The sequence below is a fragment of the Rutidosis leptorrhynchoides genome, unplaced genomic scaffold (assembly GCF_046630445.1).
Source record: "Rutidosis leptorrhynchoides isolate AG116_Rl617_1_P2 unplaced genomic scaffold, CSIRO_AGI_Rlap_v1 contig631, whole genome shotgun sequence".
Lineage (NCBI taxonomy): Eukaryota > Viridiplantae > Streptophyta > Magnoliopsida > Asterales > Asteraceae > Rutidosis > Rutidosis leptorrhynchoides.
In genome coordinates this window covers 1-26,785 of record NW_027266853.1, presented here as the reverse complement: position 1 = coordinate 26,785, position 26,785 = coordinate 1, and the positions used below count along the sequence as shown (strand labels likewise).

The following is a 26,785-nucleotide window of genomic DNA, read 5'->3' as shown; positions in this document are numbered from 1 at the left end:
GAACCGGTTTCCTCCTTTTTGACACATTTTATGTGAAAAAAATAAAAAATAAAAATCAATACAGGGAACTCCAACAATCTCTTTTTGGGCACAGGGACCTCTGACCGTAGGGTAGATAGATGTAGGGACTTATATACATAATATTTCAATTGAGAAATAGACGAAAATGATGATAAAAGAGCAAAAATGTCTCTTTTCCTAAAAAAAATTCTCATGCGTGCAGAAAAAATATTACTTTCTTAATTACTTATAACCCAAGAGGGAAGACTTTCTTTTTTCCAGCTGACTCTCTTGTCTTGAGAGTGTAGAAAATTTTGTTTAGACGTACGTTTGACTGAAAATTACACAAGAAATGAGAAGGCTCTATAAAATAGTTTCATATATACACAATCGATTGCTTAAAAAGAGCCTTATAATCGGTGAAAGCTTGAGACTCTCATGATCTCATGTATACACTTTCAAGCTGAGCAACAAAACATTTTTCTTTTCCTTTCTCGTGCTTCACTGCTTAGATTTATCCTGGCACCGGATGGCTTTGAAGCTTGTGTTTTTTGCCAATCTTAAAGCTGCAAAATACCACAAAACCGAAAATCAATTCATTAAGAATCATCTAATGTTAATTAAAGAAAACTGATTACTTATGATAGGAATTACTCCCTTCACTCTATAGCAAAATGCAAGATGTTTTGTGATTTTAGATTCATTCATATGGATTTAGATTTAGTCAATAATCGTCACTAGATACATGTCTATTTAGATGATCCTAAGAATGTAAAACGTCACGTATTTTGATACGGATGTAGTAATATATGATTTGAAAATTACCTATTTCGTAGAAGAGCTCATTCACATTGTGTGCAGTTTTTGCAGAGGTTTCTACAAACATCATTCCATTTTCTTGAGCAAACTGTTCTCCCTCCTTCATGCGAGCAAAGAAAAATGTTGGTATCGTTAGGAGGATCGAATTTAACAACCCTAGAAATAGTTCTAGCAAGTTGATTCTGATCAATTTCAATAGGACACATATATAACAACAAAAAATTAATATACCTCATTTTGTACTTGTCTCCTTTGGTCCAAATCAGATTTGTTTGCCACCAATGCCATCACCACATTCGGGTTTCCTGTAATTATTTATCATACATCAATACCATATCAGAAGGATCAATCTGCTAATCCAAACCAAACCAAACTGTTTTCGATTCTATCAGAAGGATGAATATATCTTAACTCACCACCTTGCCTCAGCAATTCTTGAACCCATTGCTTTGCTCGAGTGAACGTTTCCTGAAATAAAAAAACACTAGTTACAGATTTGCATTGATTGGTAATTCCAATTATGTACACATAGATGTATATGGGCATACCATGTTGGAAATATCATATGTAACAATGGCTGCTGCTGCACCACGATAGTACATGGGAGCTAAACTATGGTATCTTTCTTGTCCTGCTGTATCCCAAATATCAAATTTCACTGTTGCTTCGTTTAACGATATTAGTTGTGTGAAAAACGCTGCTCCAATTGTCGGTTCCTGGAAATTTGAATTACTGTCAAATAAGGAATGAATGAATGAATACTAATTAAGGAGGAGAAAGTTGTAACTATTTTCACCTGGTGCTCCAAAAAATGGCCTTTCACGAATCTTAAGACCAAACTGGTTTTCCCAGTTCCCATGTCCCCTAAGATTACCTGCAATACAAATGTTAGGAAATCTTAGGAATTTAGCTAACATAGTCAATTCAACACAAAACTGAAATTCCTGTCCATTATTCATTAGAATCTTATTAAATCCAGTGAGAAAGTAGATTTTGCGACAAAAAAAGGGGACGACTTCCTATGAATCGCCTTATAATCGGATGATCTAACCGTAAAATTTCTTGTCACTGCAACTTTACAGCTCCAAGTTGTATGCAAAACTACTGATTCTGTGAATTCTTAGCTAGGATTATCCTCAAGAGTGTCAGGATTCACAATATCTTATAGAAATCATAAACAGTCTACGAATTTAGACCGAATACAGATTACAATATGATATTACTATGCTAACAAAACGTCAAAACCTACATTTACCTGAAATTGCAGTCCATTATTCATTATAATCTTATTAAATCAACTGAGAAGGTAGATTTTGCAACAAAAAAGGGACGAATTCCTACGAATCGCCTTACAACCGGATCATCTGACCGTTAAATTACTTGTAATTGCAAAACTACTGATTCTGTCATTCCTAGGATTATTATCCTAGCAAGAGCATCATGATTCACAATATCTTATGGGAAAGCTTTAAACAATCTACGAACTTCGATCGAATACAGATTACAATATGCTATACTAACAATTATCAGAATGTCAAAAAGCGAAGAAGGGTTAGACATACCCACCAGCTTGGATTGAAAGATCTTGTTGCCAGGTACTCTTGCCATTGCAACCTACAAAGAGAGCTTCAACGAAAAGGATTCCCAGTTTAGTCTCTGTTATCATTTGTTGGATTTGGAGAGACCTTATGAACTAAATTAGATAGCTCCGGAGAAGGAAGTGGAATGGTAGGTTTTAAAATTTCAATATGTGCATTGACTGGTAGCTTAGCTTAGCTTGATTGAATTTGCTTCTATTTCTAAGAAGTGTCTAACATTTCATTGTCTGCAAACTTTTGGGTAAACTGCAAAGTCCCCAAAGGTTTGGCTTGTTACAAAATTTATCCCCTGATGAGTTACAAAACTACATTTACCCCCCTGATTGTTGTAAATACGTAATAGTACATGACCTATAAAAATGCAACTCCTATAAATTTACAGAGAATAAACTTATGAGTTATGATAAAGATAGATTTAGTTAAAACTTTTACTGAGGAGGATTGTATATCTATAATTGGAAATTTTGGACTACAATTGTAGGGTTTTACCGGTAAAAGGGGGCCCTCCTCAGAAATTCTCGACGGCATAAGACAAGCTCAGGCCGAGGAGGGGTTTGGAAATAGTTTTCAACCAACAATAGATGCGCCTCGGTGAGAACCTCATTAGATGCATTGCATCATTGCCCCAAGCGCAAAGATACTTTGTAAACCGACCTTCACAATCCGTTTCTGTCATTCCTCCGATGTAGGGTGAAATTAACTAATTTACATAAACTAGTTTACGTAAGTACGTAGTCGTAATTAACTTTGTAAATGTAGAAAATGATGTACTAATTAAAATAATCATATGTTTAGTAATTCGCTCTTTAGTTAATGTTATGTTGTCAATCGATCCTCACATGATAAAGTGCTTATATATCTTGTAAGATTTTATAATTAATGTGATGATGATCTTGTCCCCGTATTACCTTAATTACACGATGCAATATAAAATTTTTATTTCAACTAGTAATTAATAACCCTACGTCTAATTAGACTTTCGTCCGTGGCAATTTAACTTATATCTATCTACACTAATAGTGGACACATGGGTTTAGAATTATGACAAGTGACAGCATATATGAATAGAAATATAAAATACAGGCTCCTTTAAAATTAATTTAGTTGTTCATGCCAATATCTACTTAGCATGAACTAAAATATAAATTGATCATGAAATGATTTCATAACTTAATTTGCTATGGTTCGTTACTAACATTTACTCTGTTATCCAATTAAAGGTATATTATAACCTCCACAGGCAAAAGAAATTGAGAGAAGATATATATATATATATATATATATTTATTTATCCTGTTTTATTATCACTAAATAACTATAAAAAAAATCCAGGTACTTCAATTCAGTTATAGAATAAAGGATCATTTAAGTTATATTTGAAGGATATATGATTGAGCTTTAGCTCGTTAAAATCTAAGCATATATATCAAGATTGTTTTTCACTACACATACATATTTTACACACAAAGCACTGATATATGATCAGATATGAAATGAGATCAACAAAAAAATATACTCTCTCCGTTCCAAATTAGATATTAATCTAGGAGATTTCACACAAATCAATAAAATATATTTTAAAATACATTTTTTAGTTAATTTTTCAATATAATTGTGATTGTATGGACTAAAAAATCCTCATGAAAATATGTGGATGAAGATGATGAAGTCGGTGAGAGAGAGTACATGGAAGACATAAAGATGAAGATGGTGAAGGTGGTGAGAGTATAATGGAAAAACATAATTAATATTCTTTAAATTTATCAAAATTTAGATGAGATAAAAAATAAGGATTAAATGGCAAGAGCACGTACGAGTTTATTCTGAGTGCCTTTATCGACACCATGCTTGTTTTACGTGAAAATTCTGGTCATACGAGGATCAAATCACAAAATCTTCGACTTGCAAGAGAAAGGAGAAGGAAAATTTTGAGATTAATTAACTAAATTATCTCATCTCAACCAGCTAAAAAAAAAGTTTTCGATATTAATGGAGGCAGTTTAAATTAGTGTTTAGGTATGTATGAGTACTGAAAAATAATAATTTATATCGAAAAGTTTGCATCTGAGACGAAAGAAGTAAAAGTTTTTTTTAATAATCGAAATTTTGAATATTTTAATTGCATGGGTTTGTTTCACATCAGACCGACATTTAATCATTTGATATTTCGAAAGTTCGACTTTAAATATCGGAGATTGATGGATAGAATTGTATTTGAAATATAAAAATAAAATAAAGACAATTAATTAATTCAGGGATCGGACTGCATTTTTATTCATGGAATATAAGAAATGTTCGCGAATAAATTTATCTTTATTATTTACTATATTTAATATATACGAGCAAAGTATATACGAGCTTTAAATCGGCTATGAAAAATGGAGGCCTAATTACTAACTCTAAGCAGTGTCAAGGGTACGTAGATTTTAATAATTACTAATATCTAGCCTTTCACGGAATATTCAAAATAATTCTTTGTCATACATCATCCTAACTAGTACTACTAATGATATAGATCAACTAGTACATTCATCAAAAATAAAAAAAAAATAAAAAAAAAATAGATCAACTAGTACTTTGCACTTAATCGGTCTGATCCATTTAAAAATTTATCTACCCGAAACATAAAATCATTAATGAACGATGGAGTGAATTTGCACTATAAAATAATTTTTTTTAATTATATATTTATAACTTTATTCTAAATACTAGGCACCTCAAAGAAAAGGAAGGCATGTATTTGGGCATTGACAATGCATAAACAATAATAAAGGTCATTGTCGAGCTCGTGGAGATAATTATTAGCACTACCTAGTCAGAGGTTCAAAATGTTTTTTAAGTCATGTTCGAATTTGACACTGTATATTAATTTATAAAAGAAGAATAAATATTTTAGGCATGGACTTTGACATTAATAGACTAACTAATAATAATAATAATAAAATGTTGGCATAAGCATGGTCAGTTGGTCACTGACTCACTGTTTCGTTGTTATTTGTTAAACAAGTCGAAATAATCGGTCTAATTATTCCAGCATTTATTTAATAAACATTTGCTAATACTAGCTCAGTACTTGTATTTTATTGAAAAAATGATAAATAACTAATGACCGATTGAGGGCGTATTATATTTCTAATCCCCATAATTCATAATCGATTTTCATGCGTAATGTCTCAACTCAAAAGGGAGAAAAATTCGGCACGTACATGGCTACACGCCTGAAAACAAAAGGATAATAGGACTGTCTTTCATTATTGATCGATGTTGATTGATTTTCAATATCAATCATAATGTTTTGTTCATAATAAAGAATAGCTATATCTTTTAGAAAATGTGATAATCAACATTACATGCCTATTAATTTTAGAATTAACAACTCAATGGATGAGACGATTGCACGATTTCGAAGTAGAGACAAGAAAATAAGATGTAAACTAAAATGTTAGTACTTCGATTTCGCTAATGAGAAATCCACAAACTAAAAACTAAATATTAGAACTGTTTAAACCATTAACTACTTACAGACAGAACATCTAATTCCAATATAACTTGCCGAACTCTATTGGCAGCCGCTAGATTCAATCCCAAAAGAGCAGTAGATACTAAAATGATTGTGAGGAAATGGTTATATAGCGACAAGAACAGAGATATTATTATGTGTGATAAAGATGATTTTGTCGATTCCGAATCCACAAAATTTAAAAGATAGGCCCAGCCCACTAATACGAAGCCCGGTTTATTTGCTGCTTAACAAATCGCCAGTCAACATATCATGAGAAACGGACGTGTGCGACAGTGGGACTAATTTTTATTTTTCCAATTCACACATGGTGAGTATTTCCCATTCTTTAGGCATCGCCTAGAACTTTCTAGAAGTATACAATATAGTCTCAAATTTTTAATTAAATAGCATAAAAAAAATGTTTAATTAAAGAATTGGTTTTTAATTTTTTTTAAAAATTAAATAATTAATTTCAAATCAAATTAGTGAGAAAAATCAAATATATACGAAGTAATTGATATTGTTTAATGTTTATTTTTTTTTAGTTTGATATATGAGAAAAATCAAATTAGTTTGAAATGTTAAAATACTTTTTTTTTTAAAAATAAAATAAATCAAATTAATAAAAAAGCTGGAAAAAAAGCAACTGACTGACTAAAGTGTAAAAGGAAAATTCTACACAAAACCCTTTGTTTGTAGTTGTATGGTAGTGGTGTTATAATACGTAATAACAATGTCGTTCACGAACTAGAAAAAGCCGCCACGTCTTCCAAACTCTCTTCTGTATAATAAGTTTCCAGAAGCTTCTCTTTCGTAAAGTACGATCTCTTTAGTCCTCTGATTCTGTCGATTCCGATCTTTGCTCAGTTTATCTCTTCAGATCTGTGAGTTTGTTTGTCATCTTGATTCAACCATAGAAACTAGATGCTGATTTGAGTCTTTGGGTTGAATTCATATTTCGGTATCTAGGTTTATATTTGTTTATATATGAAGCTATGCTTAGTGTAAATTGTTTATGTTGGTGCTATTGTCATACTTTTAGTTAGGTTATACGATTTGAAATCTTACTAGCTTTGATAAAGTAGAGTGTAGAGTGTACACCGATTTGTGATGCTGAGAATCTTACTTGCTTCATGCTTCGTCTATTTTCAGACTGGTTCTTCTGCAAATTTAAAGAGAGAGGAAATCGGTAAATTTTTCTGAAAATGAGCGTAGTTGGGTTTGATTTGGGGAATGAGAACTGCCTAGTTGCTGTTGCCAGGCAAGGAGGAATCGATGTTGTTCTTAATGATGAATCCAATCGGGAAACTCCTGCTATTGTGTGCTTTGGTGACAAGCAGCGGTTCATTGGACTGCGGGTGCAGCCTCGACCATGATGAACCCAAAAAACTCCATCTCTCAGATAAAGAGGTTGATAGGTCGCCAGTTTTCGGATCCTGAGTTGCAAAGGGATCTCCAATCACTTCCATTTTTGGTCACTGAAGGTCCAGATGGATATCCTTTGATCCATGCACGATATTTGGGAGATGTGAAGACTTTTACGCCAACCCAAGTCCTGGGTATGATGTTCTCAAATCTGAAATCCATAGCCGAGAAGAATTTAAATGGAGCAGTTGTGGACTGCTGCATTGGAATTCCTCTTTATTTCTCTGACCTTCAAAGGAGAGCTGTTATGGATGCTGCCATGATAGCTGGTTTGCATCCACTTCAATTAATTCACGAAACGACAGCTACAGCCTTAACTTATGGTATTTACAAGAAAGATTTGCCGGAGGACGATCAATTGAATGTTGCATTTGTGGACATTGGGCATGCTAGCATGCAAGTGTGCATTGCTGGCTTTAAGAAGGGACAGCTTCAAATATTAGCTCATGGCTTTGACCGTTCTTTAGGGGGTAGAGATTTTGATGAGATCTTGTTCCAACATTTTGCCAAGCAGTTCAAGGAGGAATACAAGATTGACGTTTACCAGAATGCTAGAGCATGTCTCCGGCTCAGGGCGGCTTGTGAGAAGCTGAAGAAAATACTTAGTGCCAATCCTGAGGCTCCATTGAATATTGAGTGTTTGATGGACGAGAAGGATGTGAGAGGTTTCATGAAAAGAGATGACCTGGAACAAATTGCAACTCCTATTCTGGAACGTGTGAAGAAACCTTTGGAGAAGGCTTTAGCAGATGCGGGTCTTACTGTTGAGAATGTTCATATGGTCGAGGTTGTCGGATCTGCCTCTCGTATTCCATCTATTGTGAAGATTTTGACCGAGTTCTTTGGTAAGGAGCCCAGGCGAACTATGAATGCCAGTGAGTGTGTTGCCAGGGGTGCGGCATTGCAGTGTGCAATTCTTAGCCCTACCTTCAAAGTTAGGGAGTTTCGGGTAATAAACTCTCTCTTGCTGGATGGTTGTACACAGTCGTTCTTATTAGTTATTATAATTGATTTTCTTGATGTGTTTTGCAGTTGCATTGAAATATGAAATTTTTATTATCAACTTTGTGAGTGATATTTTTCTGATGTCTTTCTTTTTTTACTTAATCTAAAGGTCAAGGAGATTTTCCCATTTTCAATTGCCTTGTCATGGAAGGGTTCTGGTCCTGACAATCAAACTGGATCCACAGATAATCAACAGAGCACTATTGTTTTCCCAAAGGGTAACGTCATCCCCAGTGTCAAAGCTTTGACATTCTACAGATCAGGCACATTCTCTGTGGATGTTCAGTAGTGCTGATGCAGCTGAACTCCAGATGCCTTCAAAGATCAGCTCTTACACGGTAATTCTACTGCCCGATATTGTATAACCATGTTTAATTTTTTTACGTAGCCGTCTTTGTGATTTGCTAGTGACTGACAATAAAACTTAAAATAATTTTGATCGATAGATTGGTCCCTTCCAATCTGCAAAAGGCGAGCGGGCGAAATTGAAGGTGAAAGTCCGTCTGAATATGCATGGCATAGTGGCCATTGAATCAGCAACAGTAAGTTTTATGAGTAACGACTGTATGTAATTGGATCATTTTAGTGCCTTTCTGTGTAACTTTTGTTTTTATGTGGTGCCTTAGCTCTTGGAAGAGGAAGAAGTTGAAGTTCCCGTACAGAAAGAGCAGCTGAAGGAAGCGACTAAGATGGATACCGATGAAGCTACTGGTGAGGGGGCTCAGCCTAGTTCCGCCGAAACTGATGTCAACATGCAAGATGCCCAAGCAACAGCTGATGCACCAGGGGCCGAAAACGGTGCTCCTGAGTCGGTTGACAAGACTGAGCCGATGGAGACCGATGCGAAGGTATGGGTGATAGGTTAACATTCTGGTGAATTATGCTTTCTGTAATCCCTTTTGCATTTAGTAGTTAACCTGTGTGATTTGGCAGTTACGTTTTGCTCGTGGTTTAATTTAGTTTGTGTTTTGTGTTTGTTATACAGGCCGAAGCTCCCAAGAAGAAGGTAAAGAAAACAAATGTTCCTGTGGCAGAGTTGGTGTATGGTGGAATGTCACCTGTAGATGTCCAGAAGGCTGTTGAGAAGGAGTTTGAAATGGCCTTGCAAGACCGGGTCATGGAGGAAACAAAAGATAAGAAAAATGCTGTCGAGTCCTATGTCTATGAGATGAGAAACAAGGTAACTGAAAACTAACCAGTGGAATTTAAACTACTAGCCTTTTAACTATCTGGTTCAGAACTTCTAACCAATTTGCTATTCTGACTACAGCTTAGTGACAAGCTTCACGAATTTGTCACTGAACAAGAAAAGGAACAGCTTCTCACCAGACTTCAGGAGACTGAAGATTGGTTGTACGAGGATGGGGAGGACGAGACCAAGGGTGTGTATGTTGCCAAGCTGGACGAGCTTAAGAAGGTATTTCCCACCACTTGTTTTTCTGTCTGATGATGGACTATTATCTGTTGATCGAAGTTGACTGATCAATCGATGGAAATTTCTACAGCAAGGTGATCCCATTGAGGAGCGTTTCAAGGAGTACTCAGAGAGGGGAGCGGTGGTTGATCAACTTGTATACTGTATCAATAGTTACAGAGAGGCAGCGGTGTCTAATGATGCAAAATTTGATCACATAGACTTGGCTGAGAAGCAGAAGGTAAACTTTCCAACACCTCCTTGTATCCTGCTCTTTCAATTTCCTCTTTTCCTGTTCCTTTTCAGTTCTTGATAATGTTTGATGTTGTGGAACAATGTAGGTCTTGATTGAGTGTGTGGAAGCTGAGGCTTGGCTTAGAGAGAAGAAGCAACAGCAGGATTCACTACCCAAGTATGCTACTTCCGTGCTCTTGACAGCTGACGTGAGAAAGAAGGCTGAAGCCCTTGACAGGTACCACTTCGTTAATGTTTCGATTGATCCAATAGTCATCTACTTCAAAAAACTTCAAAACCTTGTAGGCATGATATATGGCTTTGAATTCAATGTTCTTGTCGTTGATGAGTAGATATTGTGTTATTACAGGTTTTGCAGGCCTATAATGACGAAAACGAAGCCGCCGCCACCCAAACCAGCATCTCCACCACCTCCTGAAGGTGGTAATAATGGCGGTGAGGCTGAAGTACCACCTCCACCACCTCCTACTGAGGAAGAAGAGTTGGAGTAGCCTGTGGAGCCGAAGACCGCTGCATGAAATAGGAATTCTTGATGTCTGTTTCCTTATATGTATACGTTTCTTATCAAGCTTTTTGTCCCTCTTAATTTGTGAAAGCCTTCGACTTTGTAGTCTTCTTGGAAATTATTTTTGTTGGTCTCTAGAATCCAGGTTTTTTATAAGGGTTTTTAAGAGGAAGTGTCAAAAGTTACTGTTATGAGGTTCTTCTTGTTCCTCGTGTGTGGGAGATCAGAAGAATCCTCTCGAATAGTTTGCCATTTTTTTTTGGTTGATGATGTTGCCGTCCGTTATGATTTCGAAATCAGACTTGGACGACGGTTTTCGTTAAGCCTCAATTTGGTGGCATTGCCATTTGTCTGAACTAAACAGCGACACCATTTTACATCGTTGAGATTATTTAGTTTTTACTATTTACGAGGACGTTGTATTAAATTTTTATTACTAATATATGTATCTTCTTTCTGTGAAAATATAAGAGTTAAATTTATTTTACTTATTCTCCCAATGCAACTTTACAGATTTATTGCATGACTAAGCATCTTCTATACATTGTAGCTTGTGGTTGTAAATAAACCTTGAAGTTGCAAGTTCGTGCTTTATCTGATATGGTCGCGGCATTGTGGCTAGGGATCACTTGCGAGCTAAGACCTTAGCAGCTCAGAAAGCTTTGGTTTTAGCGGCTTCTCTTGATGCTAGCTCTGTTATCGTTGAAGTAGATCATCGGATTCACGAATTACATCCCTAGACTAGGAGTTTTGCTAGATTTGGCAACGTAATGGAGGAGATCAAGCAACATGAAGCCAGTTTATTTATTCTTTATCATTTTCGTTTTGGTAAGAGAGACGGAAATAAAGTATCGTACTCTTTAGCGCAATTTAATTTTTTTGTTTCAGTTTTAGTATTCGATTGTAATAACGTGCCGGCTCAAGTTGCTAAACTAGTCTTTATGGACATTTCTTAACGAAAATCATGTTTTGAATTTTTTTTTTTTTTAAAATTGTGCATACTCCCTCCGCCGAGATTAAGTGTGACAAATTGAAATTTTGATGTGCGTAAGAAATGTAACTTAACATAAAAAAAAAAAAAAAACTTAAAATACTCCTCTACTGATTATTTTAATTATTATAATATTATTATAATAATATATTTGAGTATTGAGTGAAGGACATTAATGAATCATTAATATCGTATAAAATATAAAATATAATGTTTAATTATGATAAATAAAAATAGAAAATGTGACGTTTAATTTCGAACGGAATGAGTACCGATTATTAATAATAATATCTATCTTCATTTTAAAATATACATAATGTTTTAATTATTATGGCATGCGTAATTTTGAGACGGAGGTGGTAGTAGTAAAACATTGAGAAGTTATTTTGAAATTAAAAGAAATAAAATTTAAAAAAATGGAAAAATCGATTGATGACTCTACTCTATATACAAGTGTAAATGGAAAATTCCACACAAACACTTTCACAGTCCACAAAAAGCCTTGTATGGGTATTAATGGACATTGGTGGTACAATAATGTCGTTTTTCTTACCGTTCCATTAACTTAAACTAAAAAAAAAAGCCCAAAGCCGTCTTTCATCTTCAAATCTCTCCTCTCTCTCGCTTTCTGTAGAAATTTCCAGAAACCCTCTCTTCTAGTTAGGTACGAATACGATCTATAAATTCATACTTTAGTCTTCTGATTCCGTCGATTTCGATCTTCGTTCTTGTTTATACTCTTCAGATCTGTCAGTATCGCTCGTTTACTTCTCTGATTCTAGTTAGATCTATGACTTTCTCTGTCTTTTTAATGAATCATAGTTGAAACAGATCTAGTTCTCTTGTTTTGTATATCATTTTAAGGTGTCCGGGTTTATATGGGTTTAAATAGATTCAGCTATGCTTAAAGTTGTATTGGTGTTAAAGCTTAAAAGTAGTATAAATTGTTTGATTCGTCTTTGATGGTATTGTCGTACTTCTATTGCTGGTGTAGCCTCATTTTGCTAATTTTGTGATACTCCCAGTTCTGTTTTGGGTGCCATTCTAGTTAACTGATTTTGATTTGCTACTGTCATGATAGAAAAGTAGGTGGAGTATCCTTCAATTTGTTAACTCGAAATCTTACTTGCTTTTTTTTTTCAGACTAGTTCTTCTGCTTATTCAAAGAGAGTGGAAATCGGTAAACTATTCTAAAGATGAGCGTAGTTGGGTTTGATTTGGGAAATGAGAACTGCCTAGTTGCTGTTGCTAGGCAAGGAGGAATCGATGTTGTTCTTAATGATGAATCCAATCGGGAAACTCCTGCCATTGTGTGCTTTGGTGACAAGCAGAGGTTCATCGGGACGGCGGGTGCAGCCTCAACCATGATGAACCCAAAAAACTCCATCTCTCAGATAAAGAGGTTAATAGGTCGCCAGTTTTCGGACCCTGAGTTGCAAAGAGATCTCCAGTCACTTCCTTTTCTGGTCACTGAAGGCCCAGATGGTTATCCTTTGATCCATGCACGATATTTGGGAAATGTGAAGACTTTCACGCCAACCCAAGTTCTGGGTATGATGTTCTCAAACCTGAAATCCATAGCCGAGAAGAATTTAAATGGAGCAGTTGTGGACTGCTGCATTGGAATTCCCCTTTATTTCTCTGACCTTCAAAGAAGAGCTGTTATGGATGCTGCCATGATAGCAGGTTTGCATCCACTTCAGTTAATTCATGAAACTACAGCTACAGCCTTAACTTATGGTATTTACAAGAAAGATTTGCCGGAGGACGATCAATTGAATGTTGCATTTGTGGACATTGGGCATGCTAGCATGCAAGTGTGCATTGCTGGCTTTAAGAAGGGACAGCTTCAAATATTAGCTCATGGCTTCGACCGTTCTTTAGGGGGTAGAGATTTTGATGAGATCTTGTTCCAACATTTTGCCAAGCAGTTTAAGGAGGAATACAAGATTGACGTTTACCAGAATGCTAGAGCATGTCTCCGGCTCAGGGCGGCTTGTGAGAAGCTGAAGAAAATACTTAGTGCCAATCCTGAGGCTCCATTGAGTATTGAGTGTTTGATGGACGAGAAGGATGTGAAAGGTTTCATGAAAAGAGATGACCTGGAGCAAATCGCAATTCCTATTCTGGAACGTGTGAAGAAACCTTTGGAGAAGGCTTTAGCAGATGCTGGTCTTACTGTTGAGAATGTTCACATGGTCGAAGTTGTCGGATCTGCCTCTCGTATTCCATCTATTGTGAAGATTTTGACCGAGTTCTTTGGTAAGGAGCCCAGGCGAACTATGAATGCGAGTGAGTGCGTTGCCAGGGGTGCGGCATTGCAGTGTGCAATTCTTAGCCCTACCTTCAAAGTTAGGGAGTTTCGGGTAATAGCCTCTTTCTTGCTGGACGGTCGTCTATATAGGGTCTTTCTTATTATAACTGATTTGCTTTTTGGGTTTAATAATTGCATTCAGTTATGAAATTATTAATATTATCAACTTTGTGAGTGATATTTTTCTGATGCCTTTCTTTTTTTACTCAATCTAAAGGTCAAGGAGATTTTCCCATTTTCAATTGCCTTGTCATGGAAAGGTTCTGGTCCAGACAGCCAAAATGGATCCACAGATAATCAACAGAGCACTATTGTTTTCCCAAAGGGTAACGTCATCCCCAGTGTCAAAGCTTTGACATTCTACAGATCTGGCACATTCGCCGTGGATGTTCACTATGCAGATGCAGCTGAACTCCAGATGCCTCCAAAGATCAGCACTTACACGGTAATTGTACTGCCTGAACTTGTATGATCATGGTTTTAATTTTTATGTTGCCATCTTGTGATTTGCTAGTGACTGACGAAATTAAGATAAAACTTGTTCTATAGATTGGTCCCTTTCAATCTTCGAAAGGCGAGCGTGCCAAATTGAAGGTTAAAGTCCGTTTGAATATGCATGGCATAGTGGCCATTGAATCAGCAACGGTAAGTTTTATATGTAGCGAATGGTATTTGTATGTAATTTGATTATTGTTTTTCTGCCCTTCTGTGTAACATTTGTATTTATATAGCTCTTGGAAGAGGAAGAAGTTGAAGTTCCCGTACAAAATGAGCAGCCAAAGGAAGCTACTAAGATGGATACTGATGAAGCTACTGGTGAGGCGGCTCAGCCTACTTCTGCCGAAACTGATGTCAACATGCAAGATGCCCAAGCAACAGCTGATGCACAAGGAGCTGAAAACGGTGCTCCCGAGTCGGTTGACAAGCCTGAGCAGATGGAGACAGATGCCAAGGTATGGATGCTGGGTTAACATTTTGGTGAATAGTGGTTTCTGTAATTCCTTTTGCGTTTTCTAGTTAACTTGTGCTATTTGGCAGTTACGTGTTGCTTGTGCCTAAATTTAGTTGGTGTTTTTTGTTTGTTATGCCCACAGGCTGAGGCTACCAAGAAGAAGGTAAAGAAAACCAATGTTCCCGTGGCAGAGTTGGTGTATGGTGGAATGTCACCTGTAGATGTCCAGAAGGCTGTTGAGAAGGAATTTGAAATGGCTTTGCAAGACCGTGTCATGGAGGAAACAAAAGATAAGAAAAATGCCGTTGAGTCCTATGTCTATGAGATGAGAAACAAGGTAATCGAAAGCTAATCAGTCTGAATTTAAATTACTACCCTTTAACTATGCTGTTCCATACTTCTAACCAATTTGCTATTTTGACTACAGCTTAATGACAAGCTTCACGAATTCGTCACTGAGCAAGAGAAGGAACAATTTCTCACCAAACTTCAGGAGACTGAAGATTGGTTGTATGAGGATGGGGAGGACGAGACCAAGGGTGTGTATGTTGCCAAGCTGGATGAGCTTAAGAAGGTATTTTCTGCTTCTTGTCTTTCTGTCTGATTATGGATCATTTGCTGTTTGTCGAAGTTGACTGATCAATCTATGGACATTTTTGCAGCAAGGTGATCCCATTGAGGGACGTTTCAAGGAATACACAGAGAGAGGAGCGGTGGTTGATCAACTTGTATACTGTATTAATAGTTATAGAGAGGCAGCAGTGTCGAATGATGCAAAATTGGATCACATAGACTTGGCTGAGAAGCAAAAGGTAAAACTTCCAGCATGTCCTTGTGCCTTACTCATTTAATTTCTGCTTTTTCTGTTGCTTTTCAGTTGTATTTAATATTTGATGTTTTGGAACAATGTAGGTATTGAATGAGTGTGTGGAGGCAGATGCTTGGCTAAAAGAGAAGAAGCAACAGCAGGATTCACTACCCAAGTATGCTACTCCCATTCTCTTGACAGCTGACGTGAGAAAGAAGGCTGAAGCCCTTGACAGGTACCACTTCTTTTTTGTGTTGATCGGGCCATCTGTCTTTGTTAATAGCGATCTTCCTCAAAAAAACATATAGCTTTCGCATCCAATTTTCTGGTCGTTGACGAGTAGATATTTTGGTAATTACAGGTTTTGCCGGCCTATAATGACGAAAGCAAAGCCGGCGCCACCCAAACCAGCATCTCCACCACCTTCTCAAGGTGGTAATAATGCCGGTGAGGCTGAAGTACCACCAGTTTCTGAGGAAGAAGTGATGGAGGAGGCTGTGGAGCCAACGACCACTGTGTGAAGTTGGCCGTCTTGCTGTCTGTTTCCTTTATGTATTAGTTTCTTGTTGTCCCTCTGAATTCGTGTAGCCGTCTACTCGCTCTGCTGGAAATTATTTAATAGGTCTTTTGATTCCAGGATTTTGACTTGTTGAGAAGGGGTTTTCAGAGGAAAAGATTAAAACTGTTTAAAAGTTATTGTCACGGTATGTGGGGGTGATTGTCAAACGAGAAAAAAATACTGTATTAGACTATGCGCTTATTTTGATGTGCAAAATTCTCTATCCCGATTTTTTAAAAGGCATATTCCTCTCAATTTTTATTTTTATTGTTATTTTTAATTATGGAAAGGATAATTCAACGTTAATTGGGTGATTAGACGGGAAGTTGACCAATTTTGCACTGCTTGATCCTAATCAGGTGAGAGATAGTTAGCAGAGATAAGAGGACCGAGTGACAAAAACTGTCTAAAACAAATAATGTTGCATCATTCATCACAATAATTGGTCCACAAGATAGAAACATGAAAGGGTCATAAAATAAAGTACAAGCGACTCTATAAATGCGTAAGCTATCAAGTCTTGAGTGGAAACGATCACCCGCTCGCGTTATCGTCATTGTGGTCATCATCACCGTGCTGTATATTGACAATCTGAGCTTGTGCACTTTCCATGATTTGCCTTTTGTGCATTTCCAGCTCCCTCTGGATATCCATCCTCATCGTCTCTAATTCCACCATCTGCTGTCTTCTACTCTTCTCAATCTTTTCATACATGTCACTAAACTTATGAATTGAATCAGCAAGCATTCCTAGTGGCTCATGTCTTTGCTTCTTCTTGAGCTTTCTCTTTTTGGGGGGAAGCCCATCTGAGTCCTCATCCTCCCGATCGGTAGATTCTGAATTTCCTGGACTGTCTCTCATCTCATCTAATCCATTGCCATTGTTCAAATAAAGCTTAGGGTTTTTGAAAACATACTCTCCCGAGTCCAAGCCACTTGTTTGAGGCTGTGACTGTGACGATGATGATGACGACGACAGCAACATATCCATTTTCTTGAAATAAACCCATTTACTTGTTGACATCATAACCTTCTCCTTTTTGTACTTCTTCTTCAACGTGTCTAAACGATTCCGACATTGTGTATCAGTCCTTTCAACTTTTGAAATCTCTGACACTTTCTCAGCAACTTCATGCCATTCTTCAGATCGAAGACTCTTCCTCCCACGTTGAAGGAACTTATCTCCCCAAGCATCTAGCAACACAAAAGTCTCACGCTCCGACCAATCGGTAAGCGAGTTCCTGCCGCCAAAAGATTGCTTCGGGACAGGTGGCGCTGGTGGTGGAGCTGGCACACGCGGAGCAAATTCATAACTCGAAATCAAACTTTTCAACTTTCGCTTTTTTGGATGTCTCTCTAAGTTAACGTCTTCACTTCGTCTACTATAGTTTCCCTGCTTGGTGCCATCCTCAACGTTTTCCTCATCGTCATCTTCCATGTCCTCGTCATCGTCATCATCTTCGTCATCCAAATCCTTTCCAACGTATCTAACACCGTTGCTCCGGTTATTAATCACTTCCTCCTCTCTTAACTCATCCTCTCCATCATTGTCATCATCTTCAAAGTCCTCGTCAATATACTGGTCACCGATAGGCCTAGTATGCTGGGGATTTCTAACGGCAAGTTTCGCTCTGCGTGAGGAACCATAACCTTCCTCAGCACCGTCCATTTTGAAGCAGATACGGGGGCTCTAATGGAAATGTAACCAGAAACGGAAATTTTCAAAACCAGAAACACTGCTTAGAATCCCAAGTTTTCAATTCTAAGCCACCAAAATTCCCATTCCAGTATTCAAACTCCAAAATAAGCAATTCCCATGATCTGTTCTTCCCAAAAAAGGCATCAGCATCTTAAGCTACAAGACCAGTTCTAACTCAATCATACCATTAAACAAAATCCCAAATCATATGATGGTGATCGTTCCAAACACCAAAATTCCTTTATTACGCCTGAATTGTCACTTTCGGTCCCTAATCAAGACACACAAACATACCATATTAAACCAATAAAATGCTTGATCTTTTCAACAATCAATCAAAGAGAGATCGAAACCACAATATGTTATTGCTTCTTAGTAAAATACCAAAACTTACTCTCCCCCAAACAATCAGGAGACAACAAAGTTCCATTACAGATTAAAAGCCCAAGCTTGATTATACACTAAAAACCCACATAGATCCAAACAGTAAGCTTAATCAGCTTAAAAATAGAAGCCAATGACGAAAAAAACAAGCCTTACCTTGTAACAAAGAGCACAGAATCTCTAAACTTTGTTGATTATTAGAAAGAAAAATTCACTCAAGCTTCTATGAGGAACGACTAAGTAAAGAACTAGAAGCAGCCCATCAAAATCGGGGAAAAGTAGATACGATCACAAAGGCTCTGTGTCAGAATCGGAAAATCTGAGATGTAAAGGAAGATGGTTCTAAAGAAGAAAGGAGTAAAGGGACAAAAATTTTAGGTGAAGCGGCTAACATACGCCGTAAGCATTTATTAAGTGAGGGCTTGGGCTTCTGAGTTGGACATGTTAATGGGCCTTTTGTATTTATCTGGGCCTTTTGTATTTATCTGGGCCTTTTAACTTCTTATCTAGCATAATGAAATCTATTGAAATGGATAAACAAAAGATAAAAAAGGATGACATGGCAGCCTATAAAGTCGAGATGATTAGTTGAGGATAAAAGTGGCATTACCATTTCAGCTTAGTTGGCAAGATATTACCACGTCAATCTTCAAATTACGAAAATGGCATTCCTTTCGATTGATATGAATTTTATAGACGAGACTTTTTTAATTTGTCCAAATTACAATTTAATTATAAATTTTATTGTTAAATCAACATTCGACACATGACGTTTTATTAATAAATAATAATTTGATATATGTATATAAGAAATTTGAGTTTCATTAGATTTTAAGTTATAATTTTTTTTTTTCTTTTCTAATTAGGAAATCAAAATACAATAAAAACATAATGATTCCTAATAAAATTCTACCAATTACTTTCTCTTAATATAATAGTTTTATTCCTAATCAATTTTCTATCCGTTATTTTAAAAAAATCCTAATAAAACTATCTTATAGATAATAGAGAGATTTTTTTAATTTATCCCAATTACAATTCAATTATAAATTTTATTGTCAAATCAACATCCGACACATGACGTTTTATTAATAAATAATAATTTGACACATGTATATAAGAAATTTGAGTTCCATTAGATTTCAAGTTATAATTTTTTTTTTCTTTTCTAATTAAAAAATCAAAATACAATAAAAACATAATGATTTCTAATAAAATTCTACCAATTACTTTCTCTTAATATAATAATTTTATTCCTAATCAATTTTCTATCCGTTATTTTAAAAAAATTCTAATAAAACTATAATACACTATATTTTTTCTATTTTTTATTAAACAATTTTTTCCTCATAAAATTATTATATTATTTTTTCCTATTCTTAATTAAAATAGGAGTTAAAAAAATTATTCCTAACCAAATAATAATATATATTATTTTTTTTAATTTTTTTATTAAACTATATTTCTCATTTAGAACTATGAGTTTAATTAGGTTATGAGTTTAATTAGATTGTAAATTACAATTTTAAACCTATGATTTTTCCCATTCTAAGTAGGAAATCAAGACACAATAAAAATATATTCCTAATAAAATTATAATACATTATATATTTTTTTTAATTTTCTTATATAATAATTTTTCCTAATTAAAATTCATTATACTTTTTTCTATTCCTAATTAAAACGGGCTTATCTTCTTTTTTTCCTATTCAAACAGACATATTGCTAAAAAAAATTAGTCCTAATCAAATTAAAATATATATTATTTTTTTCAAATTTTTTTATTAAATAATTATTCATAATAAAAGTCCGCTATATTTTTTTCCTATTATTAATTAAAATGGATATATCTTATTTTTCAAATAAAATAAATTTTTAATTTTAATAGGATTGTATATTTTGAAATAAAATTAAAATAATTATAATTGATTTAAAGTTAAAATAATCTTTTTTTATATAATATATGACATAGATTTAATAATGTTTAATGCAAATAATTATTATATAATTTTTTATAATATATATTTAAACTATTTATTTTTAAAAGTACGAATTTTTCGTCCAACGGACGAGTCCACCGACTAGTGTTTATATAAAAGAAATTGAATTAATGGTTCTTGTTTTTTGGTTTGTAGGGAATCAATTTGTAATATTAAACAACTAGCTACAAACTTCCTTTCCTGTATTTTTTATACATACCTTAAGGAAGAAAATCTTTAGCCTATTGTGTCATTAACGTTAGGATAAATGGATTACGACGATTATCATTTTCTTTGCATGTTAATGTTATTGCTGATTAAGTTGTGAAATCCCTTATTTATATATAAAAGAAAATAATTTCATAAACAGAAAGCTTGTTATTAGATAAAAAAATTAATTTTTAATAGATAAATCCAAGTTGAAATCTATGAAGTAGAAGAAAATTTTCCTTATTTATTACCGTTGCTATATTTCAATGATATATGAGAAAGAGATTAAGAATACACATACATGTAAATTGTAATCGGACTAAATTGGATGGTAATACAGAATTAGGACTAAATAAATAAAATTAAAAAAGATAAAGGATAAAATGAATCTTTTCGGTTTTCCCATCATTGTCTCTGTTGGTGTAAAAGAGGATATAAATGCCATTTCTACACACACACTGGGAGTGTGTAATCAGAAAAGTTGCGATAGGAAAAAAGATTCAGATACTCTCAAAATCGCCATAGCCAAGAGAAACAAAGAGCGAAGCTTCGAAATACAATAAGCATGGGTTTTGTGATTGGGAACTCATCTTCTTCCCTATCACAATCTCAGTTTCCAATTCCTTTATCTCAACCGTTGGGTTTCTCTTCTCTGAGAAATGTGGAGTCCAAGCGAGTCAATTACAGCAAGAGAGCATCGACAATGGCTTCTCTTCACCAAGAAAATCATAAAGATAAGAGAAGGAGGGAGCTTCTCTTCTTTGGTTTCTCGATTATTCCAGTATTGCAACTTAGAGCAAGGGCTCTTGAGAGTTTAGCAACAAGTGAGTGTTTCTTGTTGAACAAATTGTATATAGAAGCTCCTTGTTAAGTATATGAAATTACCTTAATCGAGATTTAAGATGCATTTTTTTATCGATGTGCTTCATCTTCATGGTTGGATAGTGTAAAAAGATTATTTTCTTGGTTCTGTTTTTGATGTGATGTTTATCGTGTATGGTTTAGGCATCTTGAATGCAATCAGTATGATTTCTGTTCTTGTTGTTACTTGAATGAAATGGGAATAAAGAGGGTAAAGATCAGTGTCGAATGTTGTTTCTAAAGACTTATTAAAGCTCGTTGATCGGCAATATCATGCTAGTAGACTTAGTGACGGTTTTCTTTCCTGAGTAGATTGACATTTAGTGAAAATTTCGGTGATACATTCTTTGCTTTTTTGTACCTTTCTTGTTCTATGAGGTGGACTTCGTTGTCTTTACTTTTAAATCGATTACCTCCTGATCTCTTCAATAGTTAAAGTATTGATTGAGCAATGCATTTCTTTTTCCTTCCAGAAGAATCTGATCAAAATACCACAGAGGAGAACCAAAAGACAGAGGTTAGATTCTCAGATGAAGTACTAATTATGCATTTTCTCATGTTCTGTGAAACTAATAGTTGAATATCTTTTATGGCAGCTGGAACTTCGAAGAGATTCACCTCCAAACCCTATTCTTTCCCTCTTAAATGGGCTTGGTATAATTGCTAGTGGTGTGGTTGGTGCTCTGTATGCATTGAACCGGAATGAAAAGAAAGCTATCGAGGAAACTATTGAATCTGTAAGTCTTACCATTATACTTGCAATTTGTTTGAACTTATTCCAGGAGGGTGATTTCTGTTTTACTGGGAAGGGAAAGGATCTTCTTGTTAGACTTTCCAACTATTTTGAAAAATGATTCATTGGCACCTTGCTGAAATGGTTCTTTGATAATGTTCTTCAGATCATCTATACTAAAACAATATTGCAATGCTCTCAAAAACCCATTTGTTCTTTCTAATTTTTTGCCAGAATGGTATTTTGGATTCTTTTCCAGTTTTGAATTATAAGCTTTCACTGTTTTTGGGTGTAGATGAAGGGCGAGCTGGAAGAAAAGGATGCTGCTATCATCTCATTAGAGGAAGATTTCAAGTCAAAGCTTCTTAATGAGCAGGAAGAACGAATTAACCAGCTGGAGAAGGCTAGGGAAGAAAAGCAATTCTTATTGGACCAACTAAATTCAAGTAACAGTACAGTTGCAAGTTTGGGTCAGGAGCTTAAAAAAGAGCAAAGGTCAATTCAGCAGCTTAAAGTTCAAACGGACACTCTTCAGAACAATCTCACCGAGGCTGGGGAAGATAAAGATGCACTTGAGAAGACATTGAAGGAAAAGCTTGATGAGATTGAAGCATTGCAAGAAAAATTGAACTTGCAGAGTATAGAGCTCAAGAACAAAGAATATAAAGTTCAAAAACTCAGTTCTTCACTCGCTGAAAAGGAATCTGAGCTGGACAACTTAAACTCTATCAATAAGAAAGCTAAAGATGATCTAGAGGGAGTACGTTCAGAAATGAAAGAATTGAAAGATGAGCTCCTGACAAGTAAAAAGGAAATAGAGTTGAAGAGTTTGGAAATCCATGAGTTAAATGCAAGAGTGAGTTTGTTGGCAGCTGAGAAACATGATTCGTACAGCAGAGTTAGAGCTCTAGAGGAGGAGTTAAATAATCAGAAGTTAAGCTCTGAGAAGGAGGTAGCTCTGGCTTCTGAGCTTATTGGCGAGAAAGAAAGTCAACTTGACCAACTGAAGGAGAAACTTCAGCTTGCCGTCAGTGAAGTCAGCAATAACCAAGCCATGATTGCAGATTTGACCCAGGAAAAAGAAGATTTGAATAAAAAGTTGGCTACCGAATTGAGTAACGTTAAGAATATGAGAGATGACCTAGAAGCCCTTAGGGAAGCTCTTGAGATGTCGAGAAGCGAGGTTTCTGATCTTGGAGAAGAACTGATTTCGTCAAGAAATCTGTGTGCTGAACTCGAGGCTGAGATTCCAAGGATTCAGGCTCAATATTCAGAAGTTAAGGAAGAAATGCTAAATATTTCCAATGAGTCCAAGAGAAGGGGTGAAGCACTTGCTAGTGAGCTTAAAACCACAAAGGAACTGCTAAAGGAAACTAGCGGAGAGCTTCAAGTTGTTACACGTGAATTGGAAGCCACGGCTGAAATTCGTGATAGGCTGCAAAAAGAGCTGGTGGATGCTTACAAAAAGGCGGAAGCCACCGCCACTGAATTGAAAGATGAGAGAGAGGCAGTTTCGTCTTTAAACAGAGCATTGCAATCTTTGGATAGTCAACTCCTGAATGACAGCGAGACTCGAAGATCGCTTGAAAGGGACTTGGAGGAGGCGACCAAGTCGCTTGATGAGATGAACAGGCATACATTGACACTTTCCAAGGATCTGGAAGACGCTAATTCTAGGATTTCCACTCTTGAAGATGAGAAGCAGATGTTTTACCTGTCATTGACAGAGCAAAAGAATGCAGCCAAAGAAGCTGAGGAGAACATGGCTGACGCTCATAGCCTCATCATGAAGCTCGGCAATGAACGTGATACGTTGGAGAAGAGAGCGAACAAACTCGATGAAGAATTGGCCAAAGCAAAAGGTGAAATATTAAAGTTGCGAGGTCAGATACGTTCATTGAAAGTTCCCAATCGGCCCAAGCAGAAAGATACAGTTGACGAGTCTTCGACCATTGACCTGAAAAGTGAAGCCGAAAAGAAGGTCACAGTTGGCGCCAGGAAAGGCGGTCGGAGAAGGAAGACTAGTTCCGAATAGCCATATATACACTAGAATTAATTCATTCACCAAATTCTTTTATGCTCGTGCATTTTATCATGGCCAGGGAGCTTTTCCAGTGTTTTTTATTACTCAATAAATCTAAGATTGAGATTTGAGGCATGTAAATTTTAGGAAAGATTATTTACAATATCAGTAGATAAAACTTGCATTGCTTTGCTACTGCTGTGAAATGTGTATTTGGCGATCATTAAGAAATGACTTTGTTACTTTTCGAGTTGTTTTTAGAAATAAGAGGGCTTATTTGTTTGTAATAAAACTTTTGAGGGTATATGTGAAGTTTATGAACTTTGAGGGTATATTTTTTCCTATTCGTCGAAGATCTCAATTGGTCCATTTGACTCCACTCTTTCACTGTCAAAGTTCATTTACAAAATTGAGCTTCCATTTAATAAAACTCCAAATGAAAATGGTTTTCTTTGCTTTGTTTATCAGTGTCTTGTGTTTTTCTTTTTCCTGATTGGGTTTTTTCTATCTCAAGCATTGTCGATTCCAGATCCAGATCAATAACCAAAGTTCGAATTTTTGTTTGGTCGCCATTAACACATTCATTACAGAAATCCCAAAAAAAAAAAAAAAAAAACAACTTTTGACACAATATTGGGTTCTTCTCACTGAAGTCGTGAAAGAGAGAAGCAGGGCCTGCTGAGGTTTAGCTGTTTTCCATTGCGTTTCAAGGAATTCGCCATTTTTTGAAGTGTTTAGTTGCCACTAGTATTTTGATGCTTTCACATAGCTGGTTACTTTTAGGTATTTAGAGAATTGGTTTCAATTGCTCTTGTGGAAGCTTGTGGTGATTTAGAAGAAGGTAGTCATGTTCTATGGTGCTACGATTTGGGATCCTTGCCTCATAGTTACACAAATTGTTTGTCTTCAATGCTTATACTATCTGACACTTGGTGTCCTCTTATCGATTCTTGTTGGGAGTCACTTATCTAGGATGAGTTTAGTGTATTTCTTTGACTATGCTGCTCTCACCACATCTACTGTTACTGGCTGGTGCGTCATCGTTTCATTTCTCCTCAGCTCACTTGCAGGGTAAGAAGTTAGATTTCTTTATTTATCCAAGGTTTGCCGCTATTAGCTCCAGTTAAAATAGGCCATCGAATTTAATCTGGCTATCTTTAATTTGGGTTTTGCAGATCTGTGTATATGTTATATTTGATTGAGAGGTCAAAGAAGTGCTTGGATTTTTCAGCCACTCTCTACATAATCCATCTCTTCATTTGCATCATATATGGAGGTTGGCCTGCCTCGATAACATGGTGGGTTGTGTATGGTACTTGTATCGCTGCCATGACTTGTCTTGGTGAACGTTTGTGCATGATACGAGAGCTTAGAGATATTACTATCCCACGACACCGAACAAGTAAGAAGTTCCCCTTTTCTTACTTTATCTGTTTTTCGAGTTTGTTACGAGTTCTTTCATAGTTGTTATCAGTTAGGCAACGGTGCATACAAGCATGTGTAAGGAAGTTTTTTTATGGTGCTTGTATTCTGATGGGGTTTTTGTGTCAATATTTGGGTGTTAGGCTTATAGCCAGATTTGTAATGCTTCTGTGTAGGATTATTTGAGCTCTACTTGTTTCTTCCAATTACATCATATATCTGGATTGATTTTCAACAATCCCAATGATTCTAGCAAAATATATTATAGTCCATAACATCTACGGAACTGATACTCTTCATTTTGTGGAAATGTTCCATGCAGGTGTTTGACCCTTGATGACACCTTTCCTTCATTTTTTGTGAAACCGAAACAACTTTCTCCGCTAGATGATACATCATACATGATTGTGATTCTTTTTCTACTCGGGTGGCAGGGGTATAGACCGTTAATTGAAGTGTGGAATCAATGAAAGGTAGCTGAAGACATAAAAGTAGGAATGCACTCAGTCAACGAAATCATTGTGTACAATTGTAACACGTTTTGACAAGCATACTTCTAAAAGTGATTTCCTGCTTTCTGCAAATTCATAGTTGATGAGGTCGTCGTTCTTTGAATGGGCATGAGCCAGAATTTTGTTGTCTCTTAAATAGTTTGTGACTCCCTTTTGGAGCGTCATCTTTTTTTTTTCTGAATGTTCTCGATTACTAAACACTAGCTCATACATATCAAGGGATTATTACATGGATGCTATCTGAACTTTGCCAAAAATTACACTCCTCCGCCTAAACTTAGTTTTCACGTTTTGCATAAAGTAGCTCGCCGACTTGTAGGCTGGTTCAGACCATACTCAGTTTTAGACTTGCTATCGACTTGTAGCCTTGTCCATAGAGTTTATGATCGAGTTGTAAGCTTGTTCAAAATTTATCGAGTTGTAGGCTTGTTAATCGATTACATTTACTCCGAGTTGTAGGCTTATTGAGATACCTCCTCCAAGTTGTAGGCTTGATGTAATTGCAAAATATTATGTTTGAATTTTAGGGTCCCTGAACTTTTCAACTGTGGAAACTTATTTTAAGAACCTATTGGTGTTCATGATTCTTAATTCTTATGGAAATGAAATTGGATTAAATCCAATTCTTATTATCTTAAATTGGTAGAGTGAATTTTACTTCACAGAAACAGAGATAGCTTTGTATTTTGATTGCATCTCTTAAACTCAAAATAACGTACATATTTGTTGGATCTAGGAGGTAAACTAACATGCCATCTAAAATTAATTAATGTCAATCATCCGATCTTAATTATTCTGCTGATTTTCTTTAAAGGA

The 26,785-nt window shown here is 35.8% G+C and overlaps 4 protein-coding genes and 3 pseudogenes across 4 annotated transcripts; 4 read left to right on the top strand and 3 right to left on the bottom strand.

The window, feature by feature from the left end:
- Positions 1 to 458: 458 nt before the first annotated feature.
- LOC139884955 (ras-related protein Rab5A-like) lies at positions 459 to 2,427 on the bottom strand (annotated as a pseudogene).
- A 486-nt stretch (positions 2,428 to 2,913) lies between these two features.
- Positions 2,914 to 3,056, bottom strand: LOC139884959 (U4 spliceosomal RNA; annotated as a pseudogene).
- A 4,068-nt stretch (positions 3,057 to 7,124) lies between these two features.
- LOC139884956 (heat shock 70 kDa protein 15-like) lies at positions 7,125 to 10,008 on the top strand (annotated as a pseudogene).
- A 2,702-nt stretch (positions 10,009 to 12,710) lies between these two features.
- Positions 12,711 to 16,109, top strand: LOC139884954 (heat shock 70 kDa protein 15-like). The gene is made up of 9 exons (XM_071868915.1): positions 12,711 to 13,880; positions 14,046 to 14,273; positions 14,378 to 14,473; positions 14,560 to 14,781; positions 14,923 to 15,117; positions 15,208 to 15,354; positions 15,443 to 15,592; positions 15,693 to 15,823; positions 15,950 to 16,109. Exons 1-9 carry the CDS (start codon positions 12,711 to 12,713, stop codon positions 16,107 to 16,109), a joined length of 2,499 nt encoding a protein of 832 aa, XP_071725016.1.
- Positions 16,110 to 16,681: 572 nt separating this feature from the next.
- Positions 16,682 to 17,553, bottom strand: LOC139884953 (trihelix transcription factor ENAP1-like). The gene is made up of 2 exons (XM_071868914.1): positions 17,544 to 17,553; positions 16,682 to 17,433 (listed from the first exon to the last, which is right to left on the bottom strand). Exons 1-2 carry the CDS (start codon positions 17,551 to 17,553, stop codon positions 16,682 to 16,684), a joined length of 762 nt encoding a protein of 253 aa, XP_071725015.1.
- LOC139884952 (MAR-binding filament-like protein 1-1) lies at positions 17,553 to 24,047 on the top strand (the record flags this gene model as incomplete). Its single annotated transcript, XM_071868913.1, has 5 exons — positions 17,553 to 17,765; positions 21,032 to 21,267; positions 21,424 to 21,490; positions 21,837 to 22,016; positions 22,308 to 24,047. Coding segments are annotated over 5 exons (2,436 nt in total), but the record flags the coding sequence as incomplete, so codon positions are not given.
- Positions 24,048 to 24,882: 835 nt separating this feature from the next.
- LOC139884957 (uncharacterized) lies at positions 24,883 to 25,927 on the top strand. Its single transcript, XM_071868916.1, has 3 exons — positions 24,883 to 25,106; positions 25,211 to 25,444; positions 25,780 to 25,927. Exons 1-3 carry the CDS (start codon positions 24,883 to 24,885, stop codon positions 25,925 to 25,927), a joined length of 606 nt encoding a protein of 201 aa, XP_071725017.1.
- Positions 25,928 to 26,785: the final 858 nt, after the last annotated feature.